At 48.8% G+C, this 23,057-nt stretch overlaps 1 protein-coding gene across 1 annotated transcript; it reads left to right on the forward strand.

Annotated features, from left to right (window-relative positions):
* Positions 1-880: 880 nt before the first annotated feature.
* METRN (meteorin, glial cell differentiation regulator) lies at positions 881-22,867 on the forward strand. The gene is made up of 4 exons (XM_032774012.2): positions 881-1,068; positions 8,074-8,501; positions 17,217-17,276; positions 19,887-22,867. The coding sequence occupies exons 1-4, from the start codon at positions 980-982 to the stop codon at positions 20,201-20,203; spliced, it is 894 nt and encodes a 297-aa protein (XP_032629903.2). The 5' UTR covers positions 881-979; the 3' UTR covers positions 20,204-22,867.
* The last annotated feature ends 190 nt before the right edge of the window (positions 22,868-23,057 follow it).

A 23,057-nucleotide genomic window follows, 5' to 3' on the forward strand; every position in this document is an offset into this window, starting at 1 on the left:
TTGGCTTCATGCTCTGAATAAGGATGGAGTAAAAACTGAGCAGGGACATCAAATTTGGCCCTTTTTGCATAGTTTAATATTACTTAACTTATATTGTAAATACCATTTATAATTCAAACAACCTGCATCCTGATTAGATCTACCCAAGCTGGCATTTCCTGTTTAGCTCACCTCAGAACAATCACATTTTCCAAGATAAATATTAGTCCTAGGGAGGTCAGATCCTATGTGCAAAAGGCTCATTGATTCAGTGTATTATTCATATTGTGCACATGTGTAATAGAAAGGGGTTTGTTTACAAGTTGTGTTCATGTATATTTTACCATTTAATCAATCAGAGTATATATATTTCCCAAAACCGTTCTCAAAAATTAAACATCCTCCTTCCCTCAAATCACCGTGCACACCAGCAGCTGTCTGTGTACTGAACTCCTCACATCTGGATAACAATCATTTCAAATCAGCTTTTTCACTCTTTTTTTTTCTTTTTCATTATATTGTTCTCCAATTCTAGTTGTTTTTAGGGAAAGGGAGCCCACCTCTCATCCTTCTCTCGGCTCCGATTGGCTGAAAGTTTCCGAGCCCTGCTCCGATTGGAGAATCACAAATCATCTCCCTCTCCCCCTCCCCACCCTGCGCATTCACCCCTTAGTCCGCCGTCGCTGAATTTGACCAGCAATCTGTGGACACCTTAGACAATTTCACTATAATCCTCTTGGTCACTTTCATCTCCACTGCTTTTCCTCTGGCTCTGAATTACAGCATCACTCCGGACTAGGCAGGAGGAAGGAGGGAAATCCTGCTTTGCATCCTGACAACTTTTGCGGCGGAGGCCTGGGGAGATGGATGGCGGAGACATGCAGGCGTTAATTCCCCACGCACATTCCAGCATGGTGTCTGTTGGAGAAGGATTTACATTAGTCGCTGGCATTTGATTTCTCTTCCTTCTGCTTTCCTGGGAGACGAGATCTCCGAGAAGATGCCTTTGGTGCTGTGGGCTCTTTGCCTTGGTGTCCTGGATACGGTCCTTTGCAGTTACTCAGAAGACCAGTGCAGCTGGAGGGGGAGGTACGGACTTCGGTCCTCAATTAAAAATACGTAACCATTGGCAAGGATCGCCAGAGATCGCACTGTGCTAAATGTGCCCTATTGTGGGAAAGTATCTGCTTTGTCCAGAAACTCAGATAACTTTCTGTTAATAATGCAGCCTAAGATCCTCCAGCCCCATTGTCTTCAGTGGGAATTTGGATGGCTGGATGGATATTAATGAATAAAACGCTGGTGCAGGAGAGTTTACGGTGTCACTCTAAGAAAGGAGCTGGTGGATGGGGTAGCGCATGTTCTGCCTGAGGTGCTATAAATATCAAGAGAGGGGGCCTGATTTTGTTCGTACTTATCCTGGTGTCAATCAGGAGTAAACCCACTGAAGTCAATGGTGTAAAGGAGAGGAGCTTTTAACCAGAAATTTGCATTCTTCTTACTAACCTGTGTCCCGGGAAATATTGAACTTCCACTTGAGAAAAGGAAAATTCCAATTCTTATGGCTGCCGTTTTTAGTCAATTGAGTTTAAGTTTCACAGAGCCTCTGGAGAAAATAGATTGCTTTTCCCTAAGGAGGTGATGGTTTGGGTTCTGTCCCCCATCCCCTGGCTGCTATCAGAGGGGGAAAGTATCTCCCTCAAAGCTAGCAGGGTGAAAGCTTACAAGGTTTTAACTTAAATCCAGTCTGGGAGAACAACATCTATCCTCTTAAACCGTGTCTCTGTGAGCGGCAGCATCTCGTGTCCTGCGGCAGAGGTTATGGTCTCTGCACCACATGAACTCTCCCGCTGGCTACCCCAGCTTCTCTGTGCTCCGTAATGGTGAGTTTTACTTGGTGTGCTGATTGTTTTATTGCATCGTAGGGCTGCAGACTTCTTATTGTTTCTTTGCAAGGTGGAGGTAGGGGAGAAAGAAGTAAAGAAGTGGAAGCGCGGGAGTTTGTTTACTCTTCCTCATCTTTATGGCATGTCCCCTTGGAAGATCAAAGCTGCCCCCTAGAATACTCCCTGCAGTGTTACAGGGACAAGTGAGAGTTACAGACCTCTGCCACTTGCAGTTTCTTGATCCCTGTCCTCTCCAACCTGTTCTGCAGTTCATAATAATATCAATAGTGAACAATAAAATCGGATGCAGCAGTAGCTGATCCTTTCCAAATACACCATACTGCCTGCTTTCATGGGAAAATAACTCAAGTGAAAGCCTCAATAAAAAGCCTCTGAGCAGCCTGCTTTAATACATGAGCCAAATTGCTCTTTGACAGGATTTTGTTGGGAGGTTGCAGAACTCCCAGGCCAAGGAGCCATTTAAAACCACAAACATTGTTCAGATCTGAAAGCAAAGCAAGGTTTGTCAAGCAGTTACTGTAAGAGCCCTGGGGGTTGGAACACCTTTTCATTGTGTGGGTACAGTGCCTATAGGGTGATCAGACAGCAAATGTGAAAAATTGGAGCAGGGGGTGCGGGGTAATAGGAGCCTATATAAGAAAATGACCCAAAAATCGGGACTGTCCCTATATAACCAGGACTTGTGTCACCCTAAGTGCTTAGGACAGTGGGGCCCGACTGAGGTCTCCAAGCCATGCTGAAGTACCAACATGGAAGGAGGCTGGATTGCCATCTGTCTTGGATGGTTTAGATGCAACAAATCCTGCATCCTGGTAGGGGGTTAGACTATCTGACCCTTGCGGTCCCTTTGAAACCTATGGTTCTATATGATGAGAGACAACCCAACTGCTGTGAAAATGCCTTTGCAGAAAAGAGCGCTAGACCTACAGATGGCAGCACCAAGGGCACTTTAAAGAACATCCCCAGGATAGTTCAGTGGCAGCATCTGTTTCTCAGTGGTTTTGCCTATGTGCAATTCTACAGATGAGTTAACTACAAAAGAGCAAAAAGGTGGTCAAGTGACTGTCACTGGTTCAGTTTGGATTAAAGACCTATGCCCTTCCACCTCCTGCTGAGACTTTTGCTTGCTTATCAGTGCGGTAGTGCAGAGAATGGAGAAGTATTCATACTGCTACACTCTTACTGTTCCAAAAGCTTTGGAACTACTTTGGAAAAGTTTGGCTGTTGCTTTTACGGCAGAGATTTAACACAATCAGTAGCCCCCAAAAGGTTTCCAAATAAATGACTTGGACCCTCTTTTGTATCATATGTGAAGATCTAGTGAATGACTGGACTAGTTTTTCCTGCCAGGCTCTAACTGTGAGGATTTCAATGTTTTGTTATGAGGCCTGGCCGCAGAGTCACAATTTTGGGGGACTAACCTGGGCAGATATTTCTCTCCCTCCTTTCCCTGGTCAAAGACTCAACTTGTATTAGAATAGAATACTGGGGAAGACTTGTTGGCTGGTAGACTGAAAGCCCTACTAGCTTAATGTATGCACTTTCTCAAACTACTCAGAGTTGGGCTGGGTCAGTACTTGGACAGGAGATCCCATTTAAAAATCCTAAAGATTATTCTTCTTTCTTAAGCCTCTTAGCACCTTTGAGATAAGATGGCAAACCAAGATCCTAGCTATTTGTTCTCATTAATGATCCCCTGACATTCTTTGTCAGTATTAAGTGCGTGTGGACCAAATTCCAAAGCAGATAATTAGTGTTTGTCTTCCAAAATCTTACCTATAGTTTAAATCAGATACAGCTACAGTTTTCTGCACTTCACTTAACATCACATAGTCACACTACAGCTTAGCAACTGCTGTGTTTTATATCAAAGGTATTTCAATACAGGTGTGAAGTCCTCCTTATATATCCCTGTCTGCTTTGAGTTCTTTGGGTGGAAAGAACTATAGAACAACACAGTAGTTTTATATTATAATTCTTTTTTGTTTAAAAAACAAACAAACAGGAGGTAGAATGGCTAGGGCACTAAACTATGACAGGTTCGGTTCCTGTCTCTGCTTCTTAGCAAGTCACACCCCTGCTCTGTGCCTTGGTTTCCCCTCAAATCCTTTGCCTGTCTTCTCTACTGCAAGCACTTTGGGGCAGAGACTGTATCTTGCTATGTGTTTGCTATAACGGTCCCAGCTGGGTGCCCTATCCATTAGTGCATGCTGCCTCTCAGAGCCTCCATTCTGTTCACACATATGGGATTCTAATGTATCTTCATTTGCATTATAGATAAAAGATAGTCTTGTGGGTCAGGAACGTGATTAGGAGTTGAGCTGCCTAGGTTGTGCTACAGGCTCATGGTGTGACCTTGCACAAGGCTCTCTATGCCTCACTTTACTCATCTTATCCACCTCATCATGCGGGAAAGGGGATCAATGATTAATTGCTTGATTGCTTAATGCACTTGAAGATCCTTAGCTAAAAAGGGCTATTAGACATCAAAGGATAGATACAAAATACAATCCTGGAGCCTTAAAATTCTGCCTTCCCTGCAGGGGAATGTCACTGAAAGACACCGAGTTCCTGTACCAAACGGTTGTTCCAGGCCTGCAGGGAGATTAAGGTTAAGGCTCCGGGAGACGCTATAAATTCTAAACATTAGCATGGAGAAAAGTGGAGGCCATAGGCCATCCTCCAGCAAGGGGGCTCCCCCCTGCACTTTCTGTTCTTTATACTGTGCACACTCTGCATGCCTAGAGATGTATACAAGGCAGCAGCATAGTAGAGCAGCAGGATTACTTCGCCCAGAGCAAGCATCTGCAGGCCTGCTGCTCAACTAAGTTTCCTCTGAATGGCCTCAAATCTCTTCTTCCACAACAGGTGAGAGCAGAAGGAAAGCAGAGTAAATCCCATCTCGGAATCAGGAGAAAGCTAAGCTTTAATTTGTAAAAGACAACAGGAGCATGCAGGGGCAAGCTACCCCCCAGAGCCCCCACAACCTGTCCTCCCCTGACAGCTCCCTCTGATGGACACCTCTTAGGAGTTCGCCCAGCTGTACACGGCTCCAACCTTCTCCGTCGCTTCTCAGCCAAACCCCTCGGGTCCACCTTTGAGTAAGGGGAATACTATACATTGCCATTTATTCTGGAAGGAAAGGCTTGCTGACCAGGGCCCCATGCAGACTCCCTGTACTTAGCTCCTGTCATTTCAGTTAGGAAAGCAAAAGCCAGGAGACAACAAAAGCTTCTGAGTGGTGTGTGAGGCCTGGGATATGCAGGGGATCAGACTAGATGATCTGGTGGCCACTTCCGGGCCCAAACTCAATAATTACAACAAAACCTTAGGCCAACAATGTCACAAAAGCCAGTGATTTGTAGGTACCCTCTAGAGGTACCTTGAACCAGGAGGTGCTGAGCATCCACAAGTGAAATCTCTACAAGTTGTTGGGGCCTGGTAGCTCAGACAATGAGGTGCAAGATATTAGCCCCACCAAATAAAAAAACCTGAGGGCCTCCCATCATAATCAGAGGCCAGGCTTAAAAATTCTGGCCATGGGAGGGAGGAGTTTGGTGGTGGCCAGGCAGCCAGAAATAGGAGAGGTCTTAGGAAAAGAGGAGCTGCACGTCCATCGCTTGGGAGGTTCAGGCATAATTTGGATAAAGAAGAGCATGTGACGTCCAGGCCTGGAGCCTGGTATGCCATATATTCAGACTTAGTGGTGGCTTTGGTTGGGAGATGCTGATATAATAGGCATTCCAAACCCATTGGGATAGGAGCAACTTCATTTCCTGGAGCCTTTGCACCTCATAATGCTGCATCTTGGCAGGGGGTTAGAGTAGCTGACTCTTGCAGTCCCATCTAGCCTAAGATTCTATGATTGTCATGCTGTTTCTGCAGCGAGGTAGAGAAAGGGGCCCTCAGCTCTGCGTTTGTGTCTGAACTTCACCAAAGCATCAGGGTATCTGGAGCACCAGAGAAAAATGGGGAATAGCTATGAAGTTTGGAAGGAAGGGTGGATTTGGGGATCCAGGGTCTGATTCAGGTCCATCTCCACCTGGAACATTAATGATCTGGAGGACAGCGTGGACTGCACTCTCAGCAAGTTTGCAGATGACACTAAACTGGGAGGAGTGGTAGATACGCTGGAGACTAGGGATAGGATACAGAGGGACCTAGTCAAATTAGAGGACTGGGCCAAAAGAAACCTGATGAGGTTCAATAAGGACAAGTGCAGAGTCCTGCACTTAGGATGGAAGAATCCCATTCACTGTTACAGACTAGGGACCGAATGGCTAGGAAGCAGTTTTGCAGAAAAGGACCTAGGGGTTACAGTGAACAAGAAGCAGGATATGAGTCAACAGTGTGCCCTTGTTGCCAAGAAGGCTAACAGCATTTTGGGCTGTATAAGTAGGCGTATTGTCAGCAGATCGAGGGTCGTGATCATTCCCCTCTATTCGACATTGGTGAGGCCTCATGTGGAGTACTTTGTCCAGTTTTGGGACCCACACTACAAGAAGGATGTGGAAAAATTGGAAAGACTCCAGCAGAGGGCAACAAAAATGATTAGGGGGCTGGAGCACATGACCTATGAGGAGAGGTTGAAGGAACTGGGATTGTTTAGTCTGCAGAAGAGAAGAATGAGGGGGGATAATATAGCTGCTTTCAACTACCTGAAAGAGGGTTCCAAAGAGGATGGATCTAGACTGTTAGCAGTGGTACCTGATGACAGAACAAGGAGTAGTGGTCTCAAGTTGCAATGGGAGAGGTTTAGGTTGGATATTAGGAATAACTTTTTCAGTAGGAGGGTGGTGAAGCACTGGAATGGGTTACCTGGGGCGATGGTGGAATCTCCTTCCTTAGAGGTTTTTAAGGTCAGGCTTAACAAAGCCCTGACTGGGATGATTTAGTTGGGAATTGGTCCTGCTTTGAGCAGAGGGTTGGACTAGATGACCTCCTGAGATCCCTTCCAACCCTGATATTTTATGATTCTATGATTTCCAAGCTGGTTGCACAGTAATTGAGCAGGCTGCTCCATGAGGAAGGAGCAAGTAGGCATGAAGCCAGCCCAGAACTGGAGGAGGAAGACAAGAGGAGCAGTCAGGAGGGTGTTCAGCCTGACTCTTTGTTACAAGCCATGCTCCCACATTCTAGGTCTGTCGTGGAGTGCCTCAGTCACTAAGACCCAGATCCTGCAAGGGAGTTAAGCGCTTAACTCCCACTCAGACCAATGGGACGTAAGCACCTAACAAATACTTTGGAGGATCAGGGCCCAGTCCTACTCCCAAGGCTCTTGGGCACGTGAGGTCAGTGCCTGTAGCTGTGGCCATTGAATGCTAGTTTAATCTGCTGCATGGCAGGGTCATTGGGAGATGAAGTGGCCCTGGAGCATGCTGGGATAGACAGCCTTGTGCCAAAGGGCTATTACAGTGGTTCTCGACCCAGGGCCTGGGGCCACATGCAGCCCAGTTAGCATACAGATGTGGCCCAGCTCAGCTGTGTGCTAAAGGCCCCCCGCATGCTGGAGACTGCTAGGTTCCTGGCATGGAGGGATCTGGCTGCCCCACCACCTAGCACAGCGGGGTCAGAGTATGAGCTGCCATTCTGCCCCACATGGCGGGAGTCCGGAGTTTGGGCTGCCAGCCGGCCCCATGAGGTCAGGTGTCTGGGGCTGCTGGCCAGCCTCACAGGGTCGGGAGTCTGGGGCAGCTGCCTGGCCCCACAAACTCTAGGGTCCAGGGCAGTTATGGGGTGGGGATCCAGGGTCGAGGCAGCCAGCCCACCTTGTGTGTTGGGGTCACGGCAGCCAGCCCGCCCCACGCAGCAGGGGTCCAGGATCAGGGTAGGCAGCCGGCTCCATGAGCTCTGGAGTCCAGGGCAGATAGCCGGCCCTGGTCCAGGGAAGCTGTGCGGCAGGGGTCCAGGGCGGAGGTCCGGCTTGCCCTGCGGGGTCCAATCCCACCAAGGTTCATGGCAGCTGTGTGGCAGGAGTCTGGGGCAGCCGCATGGCAAGGGTCTGGGGCGGGCAGCTGGCCCCACGCAGCAGGGGTCCAGGTCGGGGTCCGGGCTGCCACTGCCCTGCCATCTGGCCCCTGCGGCCCAGCTAACACATTGTGGGCCACATATGCGGCTCACAATGTGTAATAAGTTGAGAACCACTGGGCTAGCACTATGGTAACATTCGTTTGTTCTCCCCTTGCAGTGGCCTGTCCCAGGAATCAGGCAGCGTGGAGCAGATCTCTCTACACTGTGCTGAGGGCTCATTGGAATGGCTGTACCCAGCTGGGGCTTTACGCCTCAGCCTCTCCCCCCGCCTCCCCACGAGCACTGCAGCCGAAGGGAAGAGCCCCAGACAGGTCACAACCTGTATCAAGCCCTCCAGCACCTTCCGAGGAGCTCAGATCTATCTGGAGAGGAATGGGATCCTGGAGCTGTTGCTGTCTGAGGCAGATGCATCCCTCCGCCCCAGGGTGCACTGCTTCAGCTGGCAGCCCCAGGAGAAAGTGGCACTGTTCCTTCAGTCTACTCTGCACCAGGACATCAGCCGTCGGATCGCTGCCTTCCGCTATGAGCTGCGGGGAGACTGGAACTCACGCCTCTCACTGACCTCCAGCAATCTCAGCATGGAAGGTAAATAGCCAGTGGCATGGCTCCACAGTTTGCAAATGTAACATTGACAGACTCTGGTCATCTGTGGGCGGGACTGGACTCGGGACCTCTGGAGCTAAAAGCATGAGCCTCTACTGCACGAGCTAAAAGCCATACAGCTGTTAGCTAAGTCTGTAAAAAAGACTCATTAATCTCTCTCTCTAAGCAACCTTTAGAGGGAACAGAATACCGCACCTAGGAGGTGTGTGGGTTACACCACGATTATTAACCAATTTCGCTACTAACCCGTATTGCTCTCCTGTCCTGTTCTGTAAGATCCACCACAGCAGTGCCCTCCTGACACAAGCAGCTGCTCCAGCAGGATGAGATTCCTCACTGCATTGTTCTACCAGGGCCAGCTAAAAATGGAGGCTTGTGTGTATCCTTTTAGAGAGGGAGGCTGGCTGGAGCAGGGCACAAGGACCCAGGAATCGTGGGTTCTATTCCTTATTCTGACACTGACTCACTGTGTAACCTTGGGCAAATTGCTTCATCTCTTTGTACTTCAGCTTCCCTCTTTGTACCACTGCTGATGTACCTTACAGGATAATTAGTTAATAACAGGCCAGTCCTCAAGGCCTTACTTAGTTTGCACTCAGGCAAAATTCCCCTTGATTAATGAAGACAATGGGAAGCTTTGCGTGAGTCAGGTGCCAGGATTGGGCCCATTATTGGCAGTGATAGCAGGGCCCTGAGCCACGCAGCTGTTACACAGTGTGACTTTGGTCAGTGGGAATCTTCTTGGGTTTCTTGCAGCTCCAGGCTGCAAAGAGGCACAGGCTGCAGGAGGTTCCAGCCACTGGCTGCATCATGTGGGCCTCCTGTTAGGGACTAGGAGGGGACGGTAACCCAAGCTGGCCTCTCTGCCTAAGCATGTTCAGAGAGCAAAGCCAGGAGCCAGAGGAGGATCGGGAAGCAGCTCCTATCGGCATGTTTAATTGGCGCTATCTTGCCTCATGGCTGAGCTAACGAAAGTCCACTGTGGGGCCTGCAAGAGACATCCTTACCATTCATCCACCCCAGAGATAAGGGGTCTCCTGGTCACCATGGCAACCCAGGCATTCCCCCCATGTGAACAGCAAGAGCTGCTCTCTCGCAGCACTCTGGGAACCCTAAACATGGGATTAGTGTGACTCGTTTTTCAGGAGAGGGTTTTTGGAAAGAAGTAGCCTGGCCCTGCAGCAATGGTTCTTTCCCCCCCTTCACCTTCCCAGCCATAGGAACAGCCTCCGATGGCAGCAGAGGTGGCCCCTGGTCAGGGAAAGAGCACAAAGATCTGGAAGCTGTGGGCTGGACGAATTAGCAGTATGTTGCCACAGAGCTAGCAACAGACCAAGCATACTCTTCCCTGCCTGGAGAGCTAGTCTGTCCTAGTCAGGTACCCCATGTAAAGGTACCATAACACCATCACCTGCCTCAAGGGCTTGTCTGGGAATGTCAAGACAAGATACACCCTGAGCCTTTCTGTATAAGAAGATAGAAACCGACTGTTGAATCCCAGGCACCTTGAACACTGGGAAAATTCTCCTACTGCTCTGGGTTCTCAGACCTAAAGCTCAGCAGTGTTTGAACTAGGGAGGGACGTGCGTGTGGTAGGGGTCATCCAGACCAAGGGAAACTTGGGCTCAAGCCAAATCCCTGGCTCCATCTCTAGCCTATATCACAGAAGGGGAGCATGTCATTGCCTTCCTCCACTGCCAGCTGTAAGTCACTGTGTATTTCTGATTATTAAAGAACACTGGGGCTGGGGTAGAGGAAACATTTCCCCTTGGTGAGAAATAGCATTCATGGTCCTGTTCAGAATGTCCCAAGAATGGATGGAGCTGCCCCTTTCCCATCATGGCTGTCACTAGTTCTGTTTCAAAGGAACTGGTTTCGAGGTTAACAGATGATTAAGTGCTGCTATGGAGCACATTTGGCTCTTACCTCCCAGTTTGTATGGGTAGTTTCTCCAGTAGAAGAGCCTCCTCCTCAAAGGGCACATGGTGGTCCTGTGAGTGTGCTCTGAGTCAGGGACTCTGTATTCTGTTTCCAGGGCAAGCCACTGAACTGCTTGGTTTCCTGCTCTCTGCACTGGGGATGCCAACAATGAACTACCATCCAGGGGAGGGGCAAGGCTACATGAATTGCAGTTTGTAAAGCACTTTAAACTAACAGGTTGAGGGAAGGCTAAACTGTACTGGGAGGAACACAGCACCCTGAGAGTCAGTTCAATTCCTGGCTCTCCACAGACTCCTTGGCTGACCTTGGGCAAGTCATTTAAGCACTTTGTTCCCCAACTGTAAAGCAAGGGTGGTCATGCTTGCTTTCTCCCTCTCCTTATCGATCCTGTCTGTTTAGCCTGTAACTGCTTTAGGCCAAGGCTGTCTCTTGCTATGTGTACACACAGCACCTTGCAGAATGAGGGGTCTGTGAACATAAGAACAGCCATATTGGGTCAGACCAAAGGTCCATCTAGCCCCGTATCCTGTCTTCTGACAATGCCGGGTGTCCCAAAGGGAATGGACAGAACAGGTAATCACCAAATGATCCGTCCCCTGTCACCCATTCCCAGCTTCTGGCAAACAGAGGCTAGGGTCACGATCCCTGGCCCATCCTGGCTAATAGCCATTGATGGATCTATCCTCCATGAATTTATCTTGTTTTTTTTTAACCCTGTTATAGTCTTAGCCTTCACAATATCCTCTGACAAGGAGTTCCACTGGTTTACTGTGCATTGTGTGAAAAAATACTTCCTTTTGTTTTAAATCTGAAGCCTATTAATTTCATTTGGTGACCCCTACTTCTTGTGTTATGAAAAGAAGTAAATAACACTTCCTTCCTTACTTTCTCCACACCAGTCATGATTTTATAGACCTCTATCATATCCTCCCTTAATCATCTCTCTTCCAAGCTGAAAAGTCCCAGTGTTATTAATCTCTCCTCATATGGCAGCAATTCCATACCCCTAATCATTTTTGTTGCTCTTTTCTGAACCTTTTCCTATTCCAATATATCTTTTTTAAGCTGGGGCGACCATATCTGCATGCAGTATTCAAGATGTGGGCATACCATGGATTTATATAGAGGCAATATGATATTTTCTGTCTTATTATCTATCCCATTCTTAACAATTCCCAACATTCTGTTCACTTTTTTCCTGCTGCTGCACATTGAGTGGATGTTTTCAGAGAACTATCCACAACTCTCTTTCTTGAATGGTAAAAGCTAATTTAGACCCCATCATTTTATATGTATGTTTTCCGATGTGCATTACTTTGCATTTCTCAACATTGAATTTCATCTGCCATTTTGTTGCCCAGTCACCCAGTTTTGTGTGATCTTTTTGTAGCTCTTCGCAGTCTGCTTGGGACTTAACTATCTTGAGTAGTTTTGTATCATCTGCAAAGTTTGCCACCTCATTGTTTACCCCTTGTTCCAGATCATTTATGAATATGTTGAATAGGACTGGTCCTAGGACTGACCACCCCTGGGGATGCACATCCACTATTTGACCTGCTCTCCATTCTGAAAACCTGACCATTGGATTCCCTTACCCTTTGTTTCAGATAGCTAAGGGTTAATGTCTCTTTCACCTGGAAGGGTTAACAAACAGGACAAACACCTGACCAGAGGACCAATCAGAAACAAGATACTTTCAACCTCTCAAAGGGAGGGAAGCCTTTGGTTGTGGGTTTTTGGGTTTGTGGTTTTTTCTCTCGGGGTCCTGGACAGGACTGGAGAAATGAAATCAGGTCTCTGCCAATCTCCCTGCTAAGTTCTTATCTATTCAGAATAGTGAGTAAGTAAAAAGGCGATTTTAGGCTTTTTGTTTGTTTTACTCTATTTGCAAGTGTGGATCTGGCTGGTTAACTTTTATATGTGTAGTTGCTGGGAATATTTTTGATTTGTATTGGTACTGGAGGAAATGTTTCTTCCTTTGTCTGTAAACTATAGGACCCTGTAATATTTACATCTTGAAGTTACAGAGATAATTCTTTACTTTTTCCTTTCTTTATTAAAAGATTTTTTTTTTAGAGAACCTGATTGATCTTTCCTTGTTTCCCTTGTTTTATCCCAGAGAGTGGGTGTAAACACCAGGACTGGTGGGGGAGGAGGGAGGGGGAGAGAGAGGCTAATTTCCTCTCTGTGCCAGGAATACTGTCTCTCTCAGGGAAAGTCTGGGGGTGGGAGGGGGAAGGGGGAATGGTTTATTTCTCCTTGTTTTAAGAATCCAAGGGATTTGGGTTCTTGGGGTCCCCAGGGAAGGTTGGGGAGGTCAGAGTGCCCCAAAACACTATATTTTTGGGTGGTGGCAGGCTATCAGATCTAAGCTGGTAATTAAGCTTAGAGGTTTCATGCAGGTACCCAAATTTTGGACGCTAAGGTTCAGATTTGGGAAATATACCTTATGACAGCATCACATTAGCTATCCTCCAGTCATTTGGTATAGAAGCTGCTTTAAATGATAGGTTACAATCTACTGTTAGTAGTTCTGCAATTTCACATTTGAGTTCCTTCAGAACTCTTGGGTGAATACCATCTGAGCCTTGTGATTTATTACTGTTTAGTTTATCAATTTGTTTCAAAATCTCCTCTAATGACACCTTAATCTGGGACATTCATCTGACGAAGTGGGTATTCACCCACAAAAGCTCATGATCCGAAACGTCTGTTAGTCTATAAGGTGCCACAGGATTCTCTGCTGCTTTTACAGATTCAGACTAACACGGCTACCCCTCTGATACTCAATCTGGGACAGATGCTCAGATTTGTCACCTAAAAAGAATGGCTCAGGTTTAGGAATCTCCCTCATATCCTCAGCCATGGAGACCGATGCAAATAATTCATTTAGTTTCTCCGTAATGGCCTTATTGTTCTTGAATGCTTCTTTAGCATCTCGAATGTCAAATGACCCCTCTGGTTGTTTAGCAGGCTTCACTGTGACCCAGGGACCACTTGATGCCAAATGACTGAGGTCGCAGAGGGGATGCATAATAATAATATTAGAAATTGGAGATCAGGCAGGACCAAAACTCATGTGTATGTGGACTGCCCAGCCTGCAACTCAGGTGTACACAGCTTGGAACGTCACCAGACAGCCCTTACAGGAAAGATACTGCAGTACTGTAGGATGATGGGGCAGAACACATCAGCCTATGAGTGTGTTTTTGGGAGGGCACCATGCCACAGAAATGAAGCAAGTGTACAAAGTTTTCCATGAGGAACATGATACACAAAAGCTGTGTGGTCTAGTGACTTGAATTAAGTGCTAATAGTCAAGAATTTGTGAGCTCAGTTCTTGCACTCTGCTGCCAATTCACTCTCTTGCTTTGAGCAAGTCACTTTACCTCTCTTTGCCACCAAATGGAATAAAGCTTTCCTGAGTCCTTGGAAAGGGAGATGGGAAGATAAATTAATGCTTGAGAAATATGAATGCTAAATATTATTCCTCTTTTGGCCAAGTAGTGTGTGGCCCAAGCAGGGTTAGCCTATGAGATCTGGCAAAGCTCAGAGAGGGTTATGAACAGCAGTTAGTCCTGTTGCACCTGCCCATCCTCATGTCCTCAGCCCAAGGGGAAGCCTGGCTCAAACAGATGTGCACCCCAACTTAAGGATTCCTTTCAGTCTCTGCTCCAGAGTGTGAACTCCAGGGGTGGAGGGGTGGGTAGTTGTGTCTTGACTTGTTTTTCTAGTTCCAGCAGCTAGTGCATCAATTCTGAAATGTGCTTTCTCTGGTCTCTTAACTCCTTATGCAAGGAGTGGGCAAATTTTTTGGCCCGAGGGCCACATCTGGGTGGGGAAATTGCTTGCTGGGCCATGAATGTATGGCTGGGGCAGGGGTTTGGGGTGCGGGAGGGAGTGTGGGGTGTGGGAGGGGATGCGGAGTGCAGGAAGGGGCTCACGGCAAGGAGTTGGGGAAGAGGAGGGGTATGGGGTATATGAGGGGGCTCAGGGAAGGGGGTTGAGGTGAAGGAGGGGGTGCACAGTGCAGGGTGGCCTCAGGGCAGTGGTGCAGGGAGGGGTGCGGAGTGTGGGAGGGGGCTCAGGGCAGGGATGCAGGGAGGAGTGTGGGAGGGAGCTTAGGGCAGGGGGTTGGGGTGCAGGAGAGGTGCAGGGTGAAGCAGGGGGCTCAGGACAGGGGGTTGGGGTGCAAGAGGTGTGCGGGGTTTGGCACGGGGTTGGGGTGCAGGTGGGTGGCTCAGGGCAGGGAGTTGGGGTGCGGGGTGTAGAAGTAGTTCAGGGTGCTGGCTCCAGCCCAGCGCTACTTACCTGGAGTGGCCCCGGGGTGGCAGTGGCATGCAGCAGCCCTGGCCCCAACCCCGCACTGCTCCGGCCCTGGGGGGGGCAGGGCAGAAGGCTCCACATCCTGCCCTTGCCTGTGGGTTCCTCCCCCAAAGCTCCCACTGGCCGCAGTTCTCCATTCTTGGCCAATAGAAGCTTCAGGAGAGGTACCCACAGGCAAGGGCAGTGCACAGGGCCCTCTGCCCCCCCTCCCCAGGGGCCACAGGGACGTGGTGCTGACTGCTTCTGGGAGCGGTGCGGGGCCGCAGCGCCACAGAGGTGGCAATCCCATGGGCCAGCTCCAATGTCCTGAGGGGCCGGATCTGGACCGCGGGCTGTAGTTTGCCTTATATCTCTGGAGGGGCAGTGGAGCAGTCTAAACAGTGCCTTACACCAAAGGTTCTCAATCTTTTTCTTTCTGAGGCCCCCTCAACATGCTATAAAAACTCCACAGCCCATATGTGCCACAACAACTGGTTTTCTGCATATAAAAGCCAGGGCCAGTGTTAGGGGAAGCAAGCAGGGCCACACCACAGAGGACCCCGCAAAGGTAAGTTGCTCAGACTTCAGCTTCAGCCCTGGGTGGCAGGACTTGGAGCCCCAGGCTTCAGCCCCGTGCAGTGGGGCTTCAGCTTTCTGCCTTGGGCCCCCACAAGTCTAATGCCAGCCCTGCTTAGTGGGCCCCCTAAACCCTGTTCACAGCCCCACAGGGGGCCCTGGACCCCTGGTTGAGAACCAGTCTTACACAGCCATTTGCTCAATGGAGAGCTGCCCTGCACTATGGAGAAAGAAGGGATTTTGCTGAAAGTGACCTTGCCCAGGGGGCTCAGCCAATTGGGGTGCCCTGGAAAAATGAGCACCATGTTAGAAATCCACTATGGGGTGGCAGAAGCCAGGAGCCCTGGCAGAAGCCGTGGGGCAGGCAGGGGAAGCCCCAGCGCCAAGACCCTGGTCCTCAGCAGAAGCACAGGGTGGCGGGGGAAACCCCAGCACCTGGAGCTACAGCCCGGGGACTTGAGGAGCTCTCACTCACCACTGTGGCCCCAGGGCCATGGAGGGGGGAAAGAGCTTCTCTGGTCTTAGGGCTGCAATGGGGAGGGAAAGGAAGGAGCAAACCGGGGATAGGGCCACAGTGAGGGGGCAGAATGGGCTGGGACTGTGGGCAAAACAGGGGCAGGGGCACCGGAGAAAGGGGCAGAATGGGGGCATACCAGGGCTGTGGGGGAAGGGAGTGGAATGGGGTGGGGCCATGGGCGGGGCTGCCAATGGAAGGGGCAGAATAGGGGCAGGAACCCAGGCGGAAGGGTGGGGTGGGGCCACAGTTCTGGTGCCAGGGTCCCTCCACTTGCTCTGACCCAGGAGACCTTAATCTGCCTCTGCCTTTACATACCATATGCAGAGCAGGAGTGGACGGCAACAGGAGGATCTGTTATCTCAGTAGAGTCTCGGGCAGTAAGGAATTGGGATGCAGTCTCCCAAACTGGTACTATACCAGAGTTGGAAGGCAGCAGCTAGAGATCTAGGGAAAGGGAGACAGGCTAGAATGGAAACTAGTATACCCAAAGACTGACCCATATCATCACCTTCCTCTGACAGGGCGGTTGTATTTTGACTGAAGGGTAAAGCTGGACGCTTGATCTAACTCTCACAGGTGTTGCATGTATGAGCACAAGCTACAAAGTACAGAGCGAGGCAGGGAGAGCACAGCTGCCAACTTGTGGCTGCCCAGGAGCAGGAGTGAGGCCTAAGAGGGGAGAGTGTAGCTAAACAGCTCATTAGCATGATGAGGGTCACACTTCAGTCCACATTTCCTCCAACACACTTGTTCTCTGCCCACAGAGGGCATGATGCTCTGTCCCTCAGTGCAGAAGGTACTGTCCAGCACTGCTTATGTTCTGCATGCATAGCCTCTGCTTGCAATGGCCCATGGGCCCCTTGCACATCCTGTGGAGCACCATGGAATCACTTGGATACAGCCTACCAGCAACCCCCGTCTTGTTCTTCCCTTCTCCTGAGCAGTTCATTGCAACTCCTGACTCACCCAGAGGGGACACTGCAGAGCTCCCCAGAGCACATTGCCTCTGCAGTTTTCCCCACACAAATTCAAAAGCGCTGAACTTGACTCTGGGACCTTTGTATTTTCTCTGCAGAATCCACATCCCTTGTGCATGGTGCTATTGCAGGGGGAAGCTGCATTCCAGCAGGCCAGCTTCCAAGGAGAGGGACCCCCAAGAGGGCACTGGGCAGCAGAGCAACCCTTGTGGGAACAAAGGCAGAGCCCCAGGCACCCGGTGGTTTGAGGAGGCCAGATGGCGATGCTGTGTGTCACCTGCAAACAAAAGGGATTAAACCAGCATTCCCACCTCAGGAATATCTGAGCAGGAAGCCTGGGACTCACTTCTAATATAACTTCTCTCTGTTTGGATGCTGCAGGGGCATGCCGGCCATGTAATGACACCGAGATCTTGATGGCCATTTGCACCAGTGACTTTGGTGAGTACAGCTTCTGCCATTTCTGCATTCACTGTTGCCCTCTTCTGCTTCACATTCTCTTTCCCCAAGGGTTCTTTTTCCAGGAATTGGGGGTGTTTGACATCAGTGGATCCAAGAATTAAACACAGAACAAAGAAAAATCCAGTCTCTGATGTCCCCACATAATACACAATACTATTTACCAGTGGCCTCTACTAGAGAGAATGAGAACAGCTCAGTTATGTGTCACAGACCCTATGACAGCTATGGAGGTTCTTCCTTATCTCAAGTGGTAAGGAACTGTGCTGATAGATTAAAAGGCTTTGAAATCTATTCCCCATGTTGCCAAGGAGTTCTGGGAGATCTCTGGCAAACACTAGAGTTGTGCACAACACAACAGTTTCATTCTGTGGCAACTCTCAAGGTTCTGAACTTTATTTTTGTTCCACGTTAGAACATTTCACACATTTTAGCTAAACTGAATCATGTTGAAACATCTGTTTTTGGATGGAAAGTGTGAGCTTTTCGATCTGGCTTCCCTTCCCTCGTCAGATGTGACCAGAGAGCTCTTGGCCAAAAAAAGCCTTGCCTATGAAAGCAGGCTAAACTGATACATTTCTGCAAAACGTTTCTGCTTTGACAAATTTGCATATTTCAGTAAAAGTCATTTGATCAAAAATGTTCCAACACGCTCTAGTAAGTATTGGAATGAAAGCTGGAGTACTGTGTGGCCAGATTTGTTACTTAATATACTCTGTGTTGAGTGTTTCATACCCCCCTGCATTCCACAGGTCTTCCCAGTGAAATAATTGGTGCAGAAATAAAAGACAGAGGAAGAGGGAGAAATTCAGCAGCGTAGGCAAAGCAGAAAAGCCTCTTCCCTTGCAGCACAGGGGCCAGGCACTTGAAATGGAAAAGAGGGGTCATCTTTTCATCCTCCCCAGCCACCTGCAAGCACACACAGGGTTGGGCATAGTCTAGATCTGACAGAGCATGTGCATGGGAGCTACTCACAGTATGAACTTTCCAAATGCTGAGAAAAACAAGGGGCAGTTCATGTGGAATCCCAGAGAGCCCAGTGTGGCAGCTTACAATGGCAAATAACCCAGCCATTGCCCTTTGTTCCTGCCACTTAATTAGCTGACGCATAGCTGGCAAGCCAGGCCAGGCAGGTAGCCTGTTGTAAGTGCTGCCAGCATTTGCTCCCAGGCTGTGATCACACAGCCGAAAACAGTCTTGCTCCCAGCACACATGGCTGTGCCACAGTGGACAGTTGCCAAGCTGTTAGCCTCCTGATTTGCATCTCTAAACAGTAGAAGGAAGGTCAGGGGTCACTGGCTGCCTGGTCTGGAGTTGCCATGGCAATGAGGAAGTCAAAGGTAAGAGGAAGGGATTTGCCAGGCTAGATCAGATCATAAATCCATCAAGTGGTCTGGCAGAGGCCAACACCTGCTGATTCAAGGAAGGCCAACCCCACTAGAATGCAACCAGCTAATTGTGCAGTATTACACGTAATATGTGCAAGGAGAAGAAAATCCCTTTCTGACCTTCACAGGTGATCAGTGCATGCACTGAAGCATGAGGCTTCATATCCTTTATCTCAGTACGTAACTGTGAATGCTCAGAAATGCCCATGAGTATCCAGCCTATGAATTTGATTCAATGACCCCCAAGTTGGCTGTCCTGTGTGTGAAGGGGGATTTTCTTTTATGGTCTCTCTAAACTTACCAGCCATTCCTTTCAAGGAGTGACATCCCCACTAGAGCAGAAGGAGAGGGGGCGGTGATGATCCCTTTAGAATACAGCACTTGACATCCATCTGCTGCATTACAAGGGGATTAACATAGGAGAACCCACTGAGTCCTGGTCTATCCTAGACTTTTGGGGGGATGCAGTTCCAGCAGTGGTAGTAGGGATCAGAGCACGGCATGGATAGAGCATGGGTGTTTTTGCCATTGTCCCCTAGATTTGCTCAAGTATCTCCCCTTCTTATTTTGGCCAGTGAACCTCAATTCTCTCCTGCAGCTCCCCCTCACCGCAAAGCACTGCTAACTGAGTTCAGTGCAGGAATCCCTGGGAGAGTTTCTCTGGTCTGTGTTATGCAGGAGATCAGACTTGATGCTCACAGTGGTCCCTTCTTGTCTTACAAATCTATAATGTATCTCCATTGTGATCTGCAGTCCCTTCAGCTATTCCAGCACCACATCCCCATGCAGACCTGCCAGTGCACTGAACATGTAAATACATCAGGCTTTGGGCCCAGGTCTCCAGAAACAAGAGGCTGGTGCACTGACCCCCTGTGCCACCTATACCTAGTCAGTTTTTCCCAGATAGCTAAGTGTTCCCAGTTAGGGATGCAGAATAAATAGAGATATCCTGTCTCCCAGAGCTAGAAGGGACCTTGAAAGATTATTGAGTCCAGCCCCTGCCTTCACTAGCAGGACTAGGTACTGATTTTGCCCCAGATCCCTAAGTGGCGCCCTCAAGGATTGACTTCGCAACCCTGGGTTTAGTAGGCCAATGCTCAAACCACTGAGCTATCCCTCCCCTCCTGGAAAATCATAGCAGTGCAACAGTTTCCAGCTCTGGATCAGTGAGTAATTGTGTCTGTCCTACCACCTTTCCCCTCAGTCATTCGTGGCAACATCCGGACTGTCTCCAATGATGTTGAGATGCAGGAATCCATCATCAGCATAAGCGCCATGCGCATTCACCGGCAGAAATTCACTTTGTTCCAGCCTGTCAGCAAATCCAGCAAATCCACGGGCAGCATCCACACCCTGCTGCAGTGTGGAGTGAAACCGGGACCTGGCAGCTTCCTCTTCACGGGGTGGCTGCACTTTGGAGAGGCCTGGCTCAGCTGTGCTCCTCGTTACAAAGACTTCCGGCGTATCTACGAGGATGCGCACCAGGCTCATGAGAACCCCTGCGAAGTCTCGCTAGACTGAGTGATGAGGGCAGGGGCATTCAGCCTGACCCTTGGGAATGAGGATCACCAGCTGCAACAACGGTGTCACCAAGGGCTCACATCCACCAGCCTGGGGCTAGCAAGATTCTCCCTATCCCATACACACCTGCAGTGGTCCCCATTCCTGCTTCACTTGCTCTGTGCTGAAGAAAGTTGTAAGACACCTTCAGTGCTAACAGTAACCTGGCCCTGCGGAGGAGATCCTCAGACTGCTGGTTATGATCGGGCATAGTAATACACACAGGACTGACTAATGGAGAGCAGGACTTCTAGTCAACCCTCCCTTCAAGTAGCTTGAGGGGACAAAAAATGCCAGTGAAATGACACAGTCTCTCCACAGTTGGTAAGTCATCCTTGCTATCCCAGGATTCATTGCCAAGCGAGTGCCAGCACTGAGGGACTCTCATCCTGTACTGCGCCTGTTCAGATTAAGCATGGGAGTGGGCTGAGCGCGGAGAGGAGATGATGGATCACCAGAACTGGAAACCAATGGATGAGCAACTCTGCTCCTCATTTTGCACTGAAACACACCCAAACATTGCAGAAAAGGCTTTGGCAAAACCAGCCAATGATGGGGGAGCCAGTCCATGAAAATCCTGCCCAAAGAAAAAGGCCATTCTAACTGCACCTGGTTTGATCCGTAGGACCTGATTCAGCAAAGTTATTGAGCACATGCTGTCAGTCCCATTGATTTCAAAGGGACTAAGGCCTAGAGCCTCAAAGGTATTTAGGCATCTATATGCTTTGTAGAAGCGGGGTCTTGTTGCCCTGACAAAGTTTGGTTCTGAAGTAGCCCTGCTCCCTCTCCTTCCCCCGGAGGAACTTCACCCCTCTAGGGAGGGGAGGAAGACCCACGAAGTGGCAGCTACCATGTTTACATTCCATTTAGTATTTCTTTAGGTAGAAATGTGAAGACACTGCTCTGTACATACTATGGGAAAGTGAGGGATAGCCATACCATAGGAAAGTGGGGGAGAGTTGGAACAGGGTTGGGGATATCTGCTGGGTGGGCTCTTGAAAGGATGTAAATTAATGGATCACAGCTAAAAATTTGCCTATCTGTGGTTCTGAACTTGGCTGCCAAAAAGTTGCCCCATGGAGTCCTCACAGGCACCCTTAAGACTTTGATTAAACCATTATGTGAATGTATACACAAGCTCAGTGCTGCTCTTCAAGCTCTTGCCAGCAGAGCCCTCACTCAAAGCCTCATGCACAGACTTTGGCGCCACCTCCTTCCACACATTTACCTCCATCCCTCAAACCTGGCATTGTCCCTGCCTTCAGCAACACCCAAAATGCAGGATCACCAAAAAGCTTCTAGGAAACTTTAAAGCAGAGGCAGGCCCAGGCTGAGATTGTCTCTAAACTTCCCCAGAGTTCTGCTTTAGATCCAGATCCAGGATTCTGGTTCTGATGTGCCAGTCTGGTTTCATTGCTGCACTAAAGAAGCTGACACCATTTTAGCATCACTTCTGTGCTGTCTCTGGTCTATGATCATCATCTACGGGCCTTGACAGGACAAGAGGGGTGGGAAGAACCTCTGTGAAATTCAGCTTGAAGTGGTCCAGAAGGCAGTCCAATGTGACTCATAGAATGATACAATATCAGGGTTGGAAGCCAGGGCTTTGTCAAGACTCCTGTGTGTACAGCCGCGAACTCTGACCAGGGAAATCTTTGCTAAGCCATTTATTCTGCTTTTTTAACATGAAGATTTGGGTAGACTGTAGTTTGAAGAAAAGGCTCCTGTATAATAGACCCCATAAACTAATGGCACCTGTAGGAGCCAGAGTGCATGGAAGAAATATGACTGGAGAGCCTAGGTTTGTCTTTCTGCAGCTTGTGTATTTCTGAGCAGATGGAATCTCAACACACTATAGATATACAGTATTGCCAACCATGTGTGTATTGTAGGAGATGGACTTGCAACATTGTGAGGAGTCCCTATGTAGAATCTCTATGTGTGGAACAGAGATTGTCATGGCATCCCAGATCAGTGTGCTTCAGCCTTAATCTGCTACCACTGGTGGTGGAAAGTGGGGAGGCAACAGCTGCTGATGGAAGTATTCAGGCAGAAAGAAGCAAAGATCTTGGGAGGAGTGAGCAAGAAAGCAGAAGCCTGTCATTGGAGAACAGGAGATAGGACTAAGGATCAAGAGATTCAAGAGACTCTTCTCTTCTAAGTCATTGCTTACAACTGCAGAGAACAATCTCTTGGTTTGATTATTGAGGTACGTGGGAAAGAGATCTGGGTTTTCAGTTTTAAGCTGACACATCCACTTTGTGCTCAGTAGTTGTAGAACGGAAATTTTGAGTTAAAGGAACAGGTCTGAGGGGAGTTTGGGATGAAGTCAGTCACACCAGTTAACTATCAGCAAGTTCCTAATTTAATGTGGAAACTGTTGCTAAAAGCCCAGGAGTTTTAGCCCTGGGCTACACTACAACTTTCAGTTGAGTTTGTAACTCATTAGTGGCACAGCTGACTCTAACCATGACTTGTGTCTACATACACAACACCATTAACACTCAGTTAACACTTGTGGCAGTTACCTAAATAGTTTTGGCTCAGTTAGGATCTAGGCTGGAACCTGGCTGGTCTTTTGTCACCAGTTCGTAACATGTTTTTGTTGTGCAGGTGGACAGCCCAGCATGCTTTGGTCCCCCTGCTGCAGCATGTACTCTACTCTAGACCCTGTTGAGGTGTCATGAGAGTGGCCCAGATTTTCCCACAATGCACTGCTACAAACCTAGGATAAGTGTGAACACACAAACATCTGTAAGATGGTTGCGCTGTGAAAAAATCTGCAGCACGGAGACATGTCTCTTGTAAAGAGTTG

The sequence above is a fragment of the Chelonoidis abingdonii genome, chromosome 9 (genome assembly GCF_003597395.2).
Source record: "Chelonoidis abingdonii isolate Lonesome George chromosome 9, CheloAbing_2.0, whole genome shotgun sequence".
Classification (NCBI taxonomy): Eukaryota; Metazoa; Chordata; order Testudines; family Testudinidae; genus Chelonoidis; species Chelonoidis abingdonii.